The sequence below is a fragment of the Pseudonaja textilis genome, chromosome 4, assembly GCF_049901715.1.
Source record: "Pseudonaja textilis isolate UNSWEBS1 chromosome 4, rPseTex1.2, whole genome shotgun sequence".
In the NCBI taxonomy this organism is placed as follows: domain Eukaryota; kingdom Metazoa; phylum Chordata; class Lepidosauria; order Squamata; family Elapidae; genus Pseudonaja; species Pseudonaja textilis.
Window position 1 is genome coordinate 52,845,045 of NC_141993.1, and position 14,242 is coordinate 52,859,286.

Sequence of the window (14,242 nt, forward strand, 5' to 3'; positions counted from 1 at the left end):
GCCTTCATGAACAATCCAATGTATCTTATTTATTGCAACAAACCTTCAGATTTCAAAAGCATAGCTAACTTTCCTCAATTTGGAATAGTCGAAAGTAGGCTATATTAATCAAAACTTTCATCTGTTATTTTTTTCTAGAAACTTGTTGATGCTAGGTATTCCTTAATGGAAACTCATATTCCACGTAGTCGCAGTTGTGAGTTTTGCAAGAATACATCAAGTTGTCCATAGCTGCCTCTATAAATTTGTTAATATCTTTTTGACTATATCCTCAAGATACTTCATTGAAATAGAAAATATTCTTACGTTCTTAATGAATACTGTTTAATACCAAGTAAGCATGCTGTTGACTCCATAGTTTACTCATTTATCTGCTTTATACAAAAATATGAATTACAATAATTGAACTTATTAATTACCATAATTTGGGATCTATGTCAGTAAACATGCTTGAGTCTCTTACAGAATTACACACAAGCATGTCCATCTATGAATGTTATTTAAGACAGTAGCCCCCAACCTTTTTTGTGCCGCGGCCCGGTACCGGCATTACAAAATCATCCGTGGCCCGGTACCAGCATCAGCACGCATGGCAAGGCGAGCCGAGCGACCGGCCAGCCAGCCAGCCGTCCCCCGCTTCTCCCCGCCACCTTCAACTCCTCCTTTGTACCTGCGTCGATGGGCTTCGCGACGGCTTCGGGACGGTCGCTCGGCTCGCCTTGCCATGCGTGCTGAAAGAATCTTCGCGCCTTAGTTTTGTTCGAAGCCACCACCCCCTCGATGAAACTAAGGCGCGAGGATTCTTTCAGCACCCAAACACTGCTTTCTACCCGGAAAAGCTCACCAGAAGCACTTTTTCATCAAAACAAGATGGCGGCGCCCAGCAAACCGACGGCCTAGTAGAAATTGTTCCACGGACCGGTACCGGTCTGGGGACCAGTGGTTGGGGACCCCTGATTTAAGAGCTTCTCCTCTGTTCATAAAACAATCAGTGATAAAATATAATGACCTAATAAAGCTAGAGATGATTGGAAGGATTAATAGTCTTATCTATTAATGCTGTCTTGTAATGACTCATCTTGAAAGTCTTCTGTTCATTCCTCACACATTCATTCTCTTTAGCTGGCTGTGTATAATTTCCTAAACATAATTCTCATTTTAAAATGTGAAAGACAAAAGTATTTCACGAAGCATTTCCTGACATCTACAAGTTCGCAGGAGATATATTTTTTCACCTGCCACTAACTAGGATTGAACTCTCAATCTTCCGAGTGGAAGGCGAGCGTCTTCAACACTAGGCTACCACACTACTCAAATTCCCTTCAAGATAAATAATAAAATAAATAAATAAATTTCACTTCAGATTAGGTTAAAGTTTTGTTGCTGGAATGGTACTGGGATATATCAAGACCACCATGCCAAATGTCATTCACCATGTCTAAAGACTGCCTATTAAATCCACTTTGAGCATAAGCTCAAAGATCAGCCACCACACTTTGGAATATGTTCTTGCAAATATTTATTTTTACTTATTTGGTTTGTCAGTTGCTTACAAGATAATAGGTATAAGTAAAAAGATAGTTATGAATACATGGATACATATAAGAAAAATAAAAAAAATAAAAGAAACAATACGACAGGGACGGTAGGCATGTTGGTGCGCTTATGCACGCCCCCTACAGACCTCTTAGGAAAGGGGTGAGGTCAATAGTAGACAGTCTAAAGTTAAAGTTTTTGGGGTTTGGGGAAGAAACCACAGAGTCAGGTAGAGTATTCCAGATATTGACCACTCTGTTGCTGAAGTCATATTTCCTGCAATCAAGTTTGGTGTGATTAACCTTGAGTTTGTATCTATTGTGTGCTCTTGTATTGTTATGGTTGAAGCTGAAGTATTCATTGACAGGTAGGACATTTCAATGTATGATTTTATATACTATACTTAGATCAGACCGAAGGTGTCGTAGTTCTAGGTTTTGGCCCTTACCCTTCTCTCATTCAGGAAAGTCCTAGACACCATTTTGTATCAATAGACATTTGGCCTGCAAGTCAACTGTTGCCATCTTCTACATTATATTGTTTTTAATGTTTGAGATATTCTGTTTCCAGTTTGCTCCTTATATACTACCATTGATTGTAGCAGTTTATGTATATTATAAAATAAATAAAACAATAAAAGCATAATTGAAAGTCTGCTTTAGCCTTTAACACTGAAGATTATGAAACAAAGGTAAAAAGATATTTTAAATAGACTGAGCATGAAATAATACAATCTAATCAGGACTGCATTAAAAATAAGCCTGAAATTGTCTTGTTCACACCATTCAGTTTAAAATGCCAACTTCTAACCATGGGTTCCAAATTTGCTCAGTTCAACTATATTACAGTTAAAGCTCATCTCAGTTCCAAATCATGACACAGCAAACTCTGATAAACTGAATCAGATAGAAATACTTCTAATCTTTTCCTTACAGCAGTAGTAAAGAATAACAAAGTTCATTCACATACCTACACACTACACTATTGTTTAACAGTCTCCATACATGTAGCTAAATATTTCATTCATGTGCAACTGTCATGTGAGAAAAATGTCAGATATTAGTAGAACTAGCTTTGCACTTATCTCACATACTTTACATTCAAAAGGAATTAATTCCTTATGTATTTTCTTATATTTTCACAACTGCAAGAATGCTCTGATTTTCAAACTCCACTTTTAAAAACCATCTAGTTCTCTCACTGTTCAACCAGGTTTTGTCATACTTTGTTTTCCAGAATTATATTGTATCTCCTATGTTCCAAACCCATTTGTTTGCCTATGTCATATCCTTGATCATTATTTAATCAAAGATGGACTTTCTTTCAACAGTCAGTACTGCTAAGCCTTTGTCGCAAATTCCCTGTAAGCTTCTTCAGTGTGCATTAGTTATTGCACTGTTACTATTATCATTGAGATAATAAATCAATTGCTATTATTTGGTAATTTATTAAACAAATTTATATAGCTGCCCAACTCACACATGGGTAATTCCTGGCAGCTTTCAAAATTTTTAAAAATCTACCATAAAAACCCTCTAACCCCCCATCCATCTACCCACTCCCATAGCAGCAACAACACAATCAAATTAGTGACTCCATTCATTTTCCACAGACCTCCTGACAAAACTATATTTTTATCCTCTTGTGGAAAATCAAAAGAGTGAGGACCATTTATTAGATTTTTATTTGCCTGTATTAATTTTTATGTAAATAAAGGAAGGAAGCAAACATACATAATATTCCTTCCTATTTTCCTAACAACAAGCCTGTAAAGTTGGTCAGGCTGAGAGTGTGACAAGGCCAAAATCATCCAGCCAGTTTTTGTGCATATGGTGGGACTATAACTCAAGTCTACCGGTTTCTATTGAAAATTGGAGCAACAGCCTTCGTATTTATTCAATCTATAATGATTTTACACCTATACCTTGCTGTCAATTCACAACTAAGTTGACATACTATATTAAGCCAAAATATAATTTACTTTTTTTCTATCTTAGTGTGTTTTGTGAATCCATTCACTGAACTTTGTAAGTATAGGACATGGTTTTGTGTAAACCCAACCAATGAAAGTTTAGTTAGGAGAGAGATAATATGATGTTTGAGTTACATCTATGTCTATTTTATATTATTTGGGTATATAGTACCTAATTGAAATGAATAATTTTCCAGTTGATCTCTTGCAGAATGTATGGCAAATTTAGCCTAGTCAAGCTAGGAACAAGTAATTTCTATTGCATTGTGAAAATATGCATATGGAATTTATTCAAGTTCTTTCACAATATCTATTAAGTTCATAAAATTCTAGATAAAATACATATATTAAACATATAAATAACTACAAAGCTGTTTTCCCCTTTTGAGAATTCATCAATACAATCTCTATTTGCTTAAATGATTTACATTTCCAATATCTGTGTACAGTATTAAGCATAACTGCCTGTCATTCTTCTGAGCTGTATTATCACCATTAAACAGTAGGAGTTATCAAGCATTATCAGTTTCTCTAGAATACCTAGGCTGGTGCATTATTGAACACTACACAACCATCTATTTACAAGTACACCCTACTACCTAACTCAGATATTAAACGCCATTCTTACACAAACCGTTGACAAATTGGTCAACGGTTCCTCCTTCTTGGGTTTGGTAAAATGTGTGCTTGGAAAGTTAAGAGCGGTTTCCTTTTTTAAAAAAAGTGTAGACCCAATCCCGTACTGAAGAAAATAGCACAACTGTGTTACGAGTTAAAAGAGAAGATACACAGCAATTGGGAATATAAACACGCTTCTCTGTGAATGCAGAGTTTCAGCCAGCCAGCCAGACTTAGAAATGTTATCGATATGCCGCATGGAGAGGGAGAAGCCCCTCTCTGTTTGGCGATCTGTCAGTGCCAAGTGAGCCGTCACCTTACCGAAGCTTCGTTTTGCTCACCCGGACCCTGCAAATTACTTAAGTAGCTCATATGCCACAGCTAATAAACCCCAACGCCAGTCTCAAGCCCATTTCGCCCGTCTTCGGGCGCTTCCCCGGATACGAGACATATGGGAAGCCGGTGCTCAGCGAGAGGCCTAGGTGTGTTCAGGGCAAAAAACCCACGGCAGCCAGTCAAACACAGGCCAGGGAGAGAAAACTAAGAACCCCAGCAAGAAGTCGCGTCTGAAAGAGGAGAGGCAAGCCCACTAACAGCCGGTTTACCTGAGGTCGCGAACGCAGAGCCTCTCGGATCCAAAGCCAAACCTCAGCACCAACAACACAAGATGGCTACCGCGCTACCACGCAAGGTCATGTGACCTCACTGCCGTGGCCCCGCCCTCTTTCGATAAGCTGGGTAAGAGGAAGCGGCTCGCGGAACAAGGAAGAGTTTTCCAATGCGGCGCTCGCTGGTGTGGAAGATTGCCGAGCTTTCTTTCTCTCTCTCCTTTTACGACGCAGCCGCGCTCTCCAAAATCCTGAACTATAAGTGGTGACTTCGGTTCATAGCGGACTGGCTCACATGATACACTACGTCAAACCAAGAAAGCCGGCGGTGTGGTTTAGCGATGCGATCATATTGAAGAATTCCCTCTCCCGAAGAACCTAGCTCTGTCGCGTTTTTTTAAAGATCCGTGTGATATTCCCCCTCCCCCCGGTCTATCAGGCTGTTAAAAAACGAAAGTCGCGTATGTCTGGTATTTTTTGAATTCTATTATGTTGTGTTAAGATTTAATTTTCATCGTAAACTTGATATAAGGTAGGTTGTTTTCAACAAATGACAAGGAATTCCCACACAGCACACTACGTAGTCTTTATTTTATTGCAAAAGGCAGATTCCAATAGCAAAGACCATTAGATACTTCCAAAACAATTCAGTAATTGAGACCTGCATATTTGCATGGCACCTGCAAATTATAAGGTTCCACAAAATGTTGGTAATCCATTCCAGTAAAACTTCTATCTAGCTCTTCTTGCTTAGTTTCTGTCTTCAAGCAAGAACAGCCTGTAATTTTATTTCAGGTCAGATGGAGTCAGGAACTCAGTTGGTTACACGCAAGTTGGTTACACCCAATTTGCCCATATCTTACTCTTTGTTGTCCTTTGCCAAGTTGCTCCCTTTACAAATCCTGGTGTAGTAACGTTGGGGTTACAGCTCTATTCCTTTTCTAGCATGCATCTTATTTGCCATGTTGCATCGTTTTTGCATATTAAGAGTGGCTTTTCTGTCCTTTCTGCAGAGGGAGTAAATAGATTCAGAGAGAGATTATAGGATTCAAAATTACATTTATCGTTAATTATGCCAAGTTCACACATTGTGCTCAAATATATTTTTCCTGTTTTATTTTAAAGCTTTTAATAATTGTTAATGTTGTCTTTCACCATTGCTGTATGTTGCCCAGAATCACTTGTTTATGAGATGGGTGGCCATATAAATTTGACAAATAAAACCATGGGTTGAGTAACAATGGCTTGGATAAAGTTCAGCTTTGTGGTCTGAATTCATAATTGCATTAATCAATGAATCTTAGTTTATAAGATATAATAGCTGAATTCAACTAGTATGCTATGTCAAAACCAAATGATTTGCTATGTATGTATGAATGGTTGAACCCAGTCTGTTACTGAAATATTTCAACATTATAATCTCTAGTACTATATAATGGATATTCCTTTCTACCTAAAACTTGATGTTGCAATAGACTACGTATTAGACCTGAAATAAAAATTAAATTCCCATTTTTTTTTACTATTTTTTCAATTAATACTGTATCCTTTTCTAGTAAAAATTCTTAGCTCAACCATCTTAATATGTGCTTGTTTAATGGGCTGTTCATAGCAAAAAATAATCCTTTCCCAATTTAGAATGTTTTTAAAGTCTAGGGGAAAAAGAAAGAAAATTAGGCATAATAAGAATTCCAAAGACTGCTATGTTACAAAAGCCTCAACATTTCTCTAATCTTGTAATTCACAATTTGCAGAGAAAGCATTGCTGGTAACTTCTCTATCCATGCAGTCAAGTCTGGAAGAAAGTAGCTTCATACTTGCTCTATAGAGCCTGAGAAGGTAAAAACAAGCAATTTGGATGCAGTTTCAAAACTGAAAGGTGTGTTCCATATGGTCAGTCCTATTTGTAAATTAGTGCCTGTGTTTTTACTGTCTGTTTGAAGAAATCAGAGTCCTTTCAGACTTGAGTAGTATATACAGATAGTCTTTGACTTACAACCATTTGTTTGATGACTGATTGAAGCTACAACAGCTCTGAAAAATCAGACTTATGACCATTTTATAACCATTTTTATAACCACTGCAGCATCCCCATGGTCACGTGATCAAAATTCAGGCACTTGGTAACTGGCTCATATTTATGAACTGTGTCCTAGAGTCATATGATCATCTTTTGTGAACTTCCAATAAGCAAAGTCAATGGGGAAACCAAAATCACTGAACAAACATTACTAACTTAAAAAATGCAATGATTCCCTTAACAATTGTGGCAGGAAAGATCATAAAATGTAGCAAAACTCACTTAACCATCTTGCTTAGCAATGGAATTTTTGGGTTTAATTGTAGTTTTAAATCAAGGATTACCTGTAATCCCAACTAAATAAATAGAATAGAATTCTTTATTATCCAAGTGTGACTGGACACACAAGGAATTTGTCTTGGTGCAAATGCTCTCAGTATACATAAAAGAAAAGATACATTCGTCAAAAGTCAAGAATGAAGGCTTCCGGTTTTGGACTTCCCCGAAGACGGACTGCTGACTGTGATAGTTTGTGGCTATGGTCCGTGCTTCTTTATCAGAGAGCCCCAATCAGCTAGATCTGGGGCAGAAGCCGCCTTGTAGGGGCGGTGGAGGAAGGAGAGACTGTCAGCCTGGTAGAGGGGAGTCGCAAATCCCCTCCCTGGTTTGGCAAATGCTTCCTCCCGAAGACGTCTGAAGCAGTGGTCTAAAATGGCCACCCTGAAGGGGAAGTATAAGCTGGAATAAGATTGTGCAGGAGAGAGAAAGAAGCAGACAGCAGGAGAAACAGGACACTATAATTAAATGAAAGGTACCCCAGGATTAATCTTTAAGAATTTTTAAGAAAGGATTTAAAGCGGTGAAGAGGAAGGAGAAAAAAAAGGTGTGAATTGTCTCTTACAGCGGTGGGGCTTTGAACAGAGAAAGGTAGAAGCTGGAAGAAGAAACCATTTAATTAATTTGGATAAATATATTCTGATTTTACATAGGCACTAATAAAGCTGAACTTGAGACTGTTAAAGGGAAAACTTAATACCAACTGGATTTGACTTTTTTCTTGGAACATTTTTTTTAGTAAAAGTTTTATTGGGTTTTCACAAAACAGAAATAAAACATCTTTTTTTGAGAGCAGCATGATTCCAGGTTATTACATCTCCATACAGACATAATCTCAGTTACATATTCATCTTTGTATTCAATTTCATACCACTATTTTATCAATTTTTCAATAATTCTTCTCTTCCCTTACTTCCCTCAGCCTTATTTTATAATTATCTCATTCCTTTCTAATTCAATTACATATCTTTTTCTAAATTTCTACATCTTTCTAGTCATTATACTTGTACTTTTGTCTGTCCTATTTATAATTTTGTAGATTCTTTTCCATCATCATCCCGAAAGGGAAGAGAAAGAAGAAAATTCCTTCCCCTTCCAGGCATTAAAAAGCAAGGTTCCCCCTAATAAAGTGTGTCACCTTTATATTTTACAATTATCCTTTCAAATCTCATTAAACATTTAATGTATACATTATGCAATTATAACATTCAATTTCTAATATCTATTTTATAGCATTTGGAATAATACAATAAAATAGAAAATATATAAAAGCATTGTAAAGATAAGTTGAATATAAAAACTGAATATGTAACTATGGTCATATTGGTATGTAAATGTGGAAACCTGTAATCATGCTGTTCACTAAAAAGAGATGTTTCTAAAATGTGGAAAACTGAAATAAAACTTGTTGTTTTTTTAAAGTCAAGAATGAATAATAAATGAACAAAGCAATCTCTGAAGGATACGTGATTGCTGTCATCTAGTCTAAATAATGCAAGAGTTTTAATTAATTGCAATCAAATTCTGCCTAATTTATTGCAAAGAGTATAAATCTCTACTGATAACAGGAGCTAAATGTTACTTGTATTTTAAGATCTGTGTTCTTTTTCTTTCTTTGATCTATCAATGGCATGTCTTTCATTTTATTTGAAATGCATAGACAGATGCAATTTGGTAAGGAACCATCCTTCATTTCAACCATTCTTCATTTTCCATATAAGCCCAGCTTACAGTGATAAGTATATTCAATTTTTAAAAATCAGAAATGAGACCAAACAAGTATTTCCCATTTATATGGATATTCATATACTGTTATTTATTTCTTCAGTTTCTAGGAGCTCAAAGCAGCACATATATTATTCCCTTTTCCCCTTTTTCCGCACACCAATAACACTGTGAGATTGGCAGGGTACAAAACACTAAGTTTCTGTAGCTGCAGGTGAACCTGGTGTTATGGTGCCAATCCAGTTCCTGAATGACTACATTATACTGGCTGTCAAAAATTGTTAAATGTTACTATCATCTTTCTTCCAGGATCTCTTAGAATAAACACAGCATTCCCTTCTTCCATTTTTAACATTTGAGGATGGGCCGAGAATGTGTGATTGGCCCAAAGTTATCAGTGAACTTTTGTGATAGGATTAAACCTGACACTCCCTGACCTTAGTTTAAGAAGAATTCTTTTATTGGCCAAGTGTGGTTGGATACACAAGGAATTTGTCTTGGTGCAAATACTCTGTGTACAGAAAAGAAAAGATACATTCTGGGTTCCAGAACCAAACCAGACAGTTATAGAGGTGTAGACAATAGACTCAATAATTCCTCTGTAGAATTGTATCAGCAGCTCCTTGGGCAGTTTGAGCCTTCTGAGCTGGCACAGAAAGAACATTCTTTGTTGTGCTTTTTTGATAACGTTTTTGATGTTAGGTGCCCATTTTAGGTCATGTGATATATGTTAATTGCTACCCTGCACTGATTCTCAGCTCTCATATGGCTATAAATAATTATAAATAATAGTATGATATAGTGGTTAAGATGCCACCTAGAAATCAGCAGACTGTGAGTTCTATTCTCCCCTTAGGCATGTAAGATGACTGGATGACTTTGGGACACTCGCGCTTTCTCAGCCAACCTATTTCACAGGATTATTATTGTGGGGAAAATAGGAGGAAGAAGCGTTAGGTATGTTCACCACCTATAATTACTTAAAAAGGAATAAAAGTGGGATAAAATTAAATAAAGTTGAATATAAATATCAGGGACTTCTATCCTCTGTTAAACTATTTTTTCCCACCTCAAAGTATGAAAAAAAAATTCTCACCTCTTCATTATACCTGGTATTTAAAATAGTAAGAATTTGTACATTCAAAGCTCACTTTCCAAGAAGTAATTGTATCTCTGATGCATGCCAGTAGCAGCCAATCCAGTGGCTGGATTAAAAAAATGTTACTACCGGTTCTGTGGGCGTGGCTTGGTGGGCATGGCTTGGTGGGCGTGGCAGGGGAAGGATACTGTAAAATCTCCATTCCCATCCCACTAACCTGCTTTCCAGCTCCATACTCCAGTGCAGGGCAACAAAAGAAGACCCAGCTGATCAGCTGGGACTCCAATCAGCTGGGACTCAGGAGTCAGAGAATAGATGGGGGTGAGGCCAGTCAGAGGTGGTATTTGCCAGTTCTCCAAACCACTTAAAATTTCCGCTACCAGTTCTCCAGAACTAGTCAGAACCTGCTGAGTACCACCTCTGAACCCATCTACAGTATTTCCCTCTCCTCAACTGCCACTTTACACCTTCCCAACTGACTAAAATTAATTGCTAAAAAACTCTCAAATATAACTCTGTGAATGTTTTTTACTTAAACAAAAAGATAAATAATCAGAAAAATGAGCATAATATAGAATAAGATTTAAGCACCGGGGTTTTTTTTATTAATTGCTTATGCAATAGAACACAAATTCTGTAAATAAATACTGATATTACTGCATAGTCAAATATAAGAAAATTTGAAGCCCTATTTAAAGTTTCAGCAAAAGAAAAATATAGCTTGCAAAAACAAAGAGGAATTTCATTTGCTCTAATTGTTTCTCCCATTCCATTTATTGGCTGGTATTTATGACAAATTTCTACATAGAATACTTGCAATTCAAACTTACAGAAATAATCCACTAGGCGGAGCTCAAAGAAAAGCAATTTAAGCATCTTTCAATGAAATGTGCAATAATTTGCCATTTATATTTCCTCAGACTGCCTTCCTGTCTCTAGTTTCTCAAAGGCATTTTCAGTAAACAAGGCCCTATCAAACTTTAAAAGAAAAAAATCCAAAAACATAACCTCTTTGTTAGCTTTCTAGAAAGGGATCTCTGAAATTTTGATGCCTGCTATGTCTGGAGTAAACCAAATCAAGAAGGCTAGTTTTAGAATAGCTTCAGCAGGGTTGTACTAATACATACTCATTCAGATTATGTCAAAGCAATTTTATAAACAGTGGAAATAGTTGACATTACAGTCCAATACTAAATGACAGAACACATCAAAAGCAAATGAGAACAATTCAGTCTTGGGCTCATGAGTATTAAGTATCCCTTATGGGATTCAAACCAGATAAATTCATGTGATCATAGCAATAATTCTATGTTATTGATTAGTGGTTAGTGGGAATTCCAAAAATTCTATGTTATTGATAAGGGTTAGTGGGAATTCCAAAAATATACTTTAGTTTTCATCTTGATTATAATTGATTCATATTTTTCAGAGCATAAATGTAAACCCATTTTCCCTTAAGGAGGCAAACTTTACTTTGATACCAATTTCAAATTTAACCTCCACTAGTTCTTCAAAAAATTATTTACATATGTAACACAAAAAAAAAATCAAACTTTATGATGTATAAAAACATTTATTATAAATATTTTCACTAAAACATGCAATTTTTATCAAATATAATCTGTGGATTTGCAAATACAGTTTTAATTACTAACAATTCTTTTACCCACTATTATATATTCAACAGGCTGCTTTTTTATTATTCTGCACTCAGTTTAGTATCACAGTATAAAAAGCTAAATGTGAAAACAAAGAAATAGAGAATATATTTGTTGGCAATCTCATGGCAAGATTAGTAAAGCAGCAAGCATTTTTCTTCTCTATGTATGTAGACATATACATGTGTAAATTCTGTATACAATAGAAGCTTGTTGAACTATATTACAGGTTCTGCTTTGAAATCTAGTTTTTCTTGCAAACTGTGGGAACTGGCAAATAATTTCAACATCTTGTGAAAGTGATAACTCTGCAAAAAGGAGTTTAATTTTCAATAATTATCCACAAGTAGTATGAGGATTTCCAGAGTGGAAAGCTAATATGCCCTAAACTATACTGCTCCCTTAATCTCTTATTGATAGAAATTTCGTAACTTGTTAAAACTCAATGACTAAAATACACAGAAATAAAAGGGAAAAAAGGTTCTGGTCCCATGCAAATTATATAAAAGAATGTGACCACAAAAATACAGACTAAGGCAGAAGACCTAAGATCAGAACTGTTACTTGCTTTGTTACCAAGAAAAGAGGAAAAAATGTTGAATGTTGTATCTTTGATATGTACTCAGCACTGTTAAATAGCAGTTTAGATTCAGAAAAGTACACATGGAATTTCACTTGTGCAGTTTGGATTTTCCATCTCCTCTTTCCAGCTGTAGCCTGTGGTGCCCCTTAAACATTTTCTCATGACTGTCATGGAAAAATTTAGAGGTATTTAAGTCTAACTTGGGAGAGAAGTTGAACCAGCAGAATGAAAAAATGTAACTGTCATTCAGATAAGAATATTTTTGGATTGCAGGAAAAATCTAATAACTAAAAATTTCCTTTATCCCATTGTCCCCAGTACCACCATCAGAAACTTGTTGTCTAATATACGGAACACTTGGAATTAGAGCATTCCAGCTTATCTGAGAAGCAAGGTCTTATTGTGAAAGTAAAGCAGAGCTAAGCATTATATAGCATTATATATTATATAGAAATTCTAAAGAATATTTTCTAACTATTGATGCAGGACTGTTTAGAATGACAAAAGATGAAATTGCCAGTATTCAATTTACTTATGAGGAGTTTCAACATCTGCTAATGGGACTTCATTATTAGGATATTTAATTCTTCTAAGCAATTATTATTAAGAGTATAAGGCCTATTGGAATTACATCTAGCATTTGCAATTTCTGAATGCTACCATTGGTGGCACATCCTCCAGCACCTAATAAACAGGAGCTTCAAAAACAAAAAAGAAAAAGAGCTATCATATCACTTCTGTTTCCATTTAGGTAGGTGTCTAATCACAGACAAAGCTTGTAAGAATGTACACCAATTTCTGGTGACACATTTTTTCCACTATTGACTGAATGCTGACTTGAGTTCTCGGAAGGCTGCTCTGCGGTGCCGTCTTTCCTCTTCCTCACGTTTTCGCTCATCTTGTTCTGCTTTTATTTCTGCTTCAAATTTGCTTGCTGAAGACAAAGCTTGAACCTAAAATTCAGGTATAAAATAGTAATATCATTATTACCATTGTAACAATTGTAAAACACACTTTATTCAGTAGGGCTCAGCTCATTATAGAGGTACACAACTTGTGCAGGGAAAAAAAATTCACTACATTTGTGAGTAGCATTACAATGGCCACATTTCAAGGACAGGACAAATATTTGAATTGATTTAAATAAGAACAAAATTCATTTTGTGTCATTGTTTTCTACACATTTAACAATTTGTAGCGACTTTTGGAAAACCCCAAGATATCTTACATATTTTTTTACCTTTGCTTCAAAAAAGTTTTTGGCTCCTTTTACTCCTTCAAGAGCCACATCTATTTCAGAGAGCTTTGCTAAAGCCATCAATCCACTGTCTTCTTCAAGTTCTCCAGCTGCAGCTTTATGGAAAATCAGAAGAAACTAGGAGGAGAAAGACAATGGGGAATTATTTAGAAAAAACTAATCAATAAAATTAAACTCCAAGTCTAAGATTGGAGATTCAAAATTAAAGTTCTGCATTTATTCAGAAAGTGTATGTTTAGGGTCCAAGTAGATAAAGAAGATTTGTGGCTAGATCATCCCTTATTTAAATGTTTATTTAAAAGCTCCCATAACTATAGCAACTGTAGACATATACATTCAGAGGACACTACACTGGGGAAGATTAGGTTAACATTTTTCTGCAATGTTATTTCCCTTACTCTCTCCACTCAAATGTTGGCAGTAGTAATTGGTATCTGTGAGCAACTACTTAGTACTCCAAGCAGGTAGCTGTGATATAGCCAACATCATAAAATAGTTCCCATAAATGCCTTCATGGCAACATTGCTCTAGGACATTGTTTGGAATTTTTTAAAAGCCCTATTCTGCTAAAACATTGCCATTACAGTCTGGTAAATCCACTAGGGCAGGGGTTGCCAACCTTTTGGACCTCAGGGACCACCAAACTCATAATTTTAAATCCCGGGGGACCACTAATATGAATTTTGACTGACGGTGGCTTGCTGACGTTGGTGGGAGAGAGAGAGAGAGAGAGAGAGAGAGAGAGAGAGAGAGAGAGATCTGATCTAAACTCACTCACTCTCTCTCTCTCTCTCTCTCTCTCTCTCACACACACACACACACACACACA

The 14,242-nt window shown here is 36.1% G+C and overlaps 2 protein-coding genes across 5 annotated transcripts in view; both read right to left on the reverse strand.

The window, feature by feature from the left end:
* The window catches only part of GIGYF2 (GRB10 interacting GYF protein 2), a 91,701-nt gene extending 86,887 nt beyond the window's left edge, over window positions 1-4,814 (reverse strand). For all 4 annotated transcript variants that reach the window (XM_026701322.2, XM_026701323.2, XM_026701321.2 and 1 more), the window contains exon 1: window positions 4,732-4,814. The gene's annotated coding sequence lies outside the window, so the exon portion shown is untranslated. The remainder of the gene's footprint in view (window positions 1-4,731) is intronic.
* A 6,653-nt stretch (window positions 4,815-11,467) lies between these two features.
* The window catches only part of EFHD1 (EF-hand domain family member D1), a 33,755-nt gene continuing 30,980 nt past the window's right edge, over window positions 11,468-14,242 (reverse strand). The window contains exons 3-4 of the mRNA XM_026701327.2: window positions 13,396-13,530; window positions 11,468-13,108 (exon numbers count right to left, since the gene is read on the reverse strand). Coding sequence (XP_026557112.1) covers window positions 12,974-13,108; window positions 13,396-13,530 — 270 coding nt within the window. The 3' untranslated portion in view covers window positions 11,468-12,973. The remainder of the gene's footprint in view (window positions 13,109-13,395; window positions 13,531-14,242) is intronic.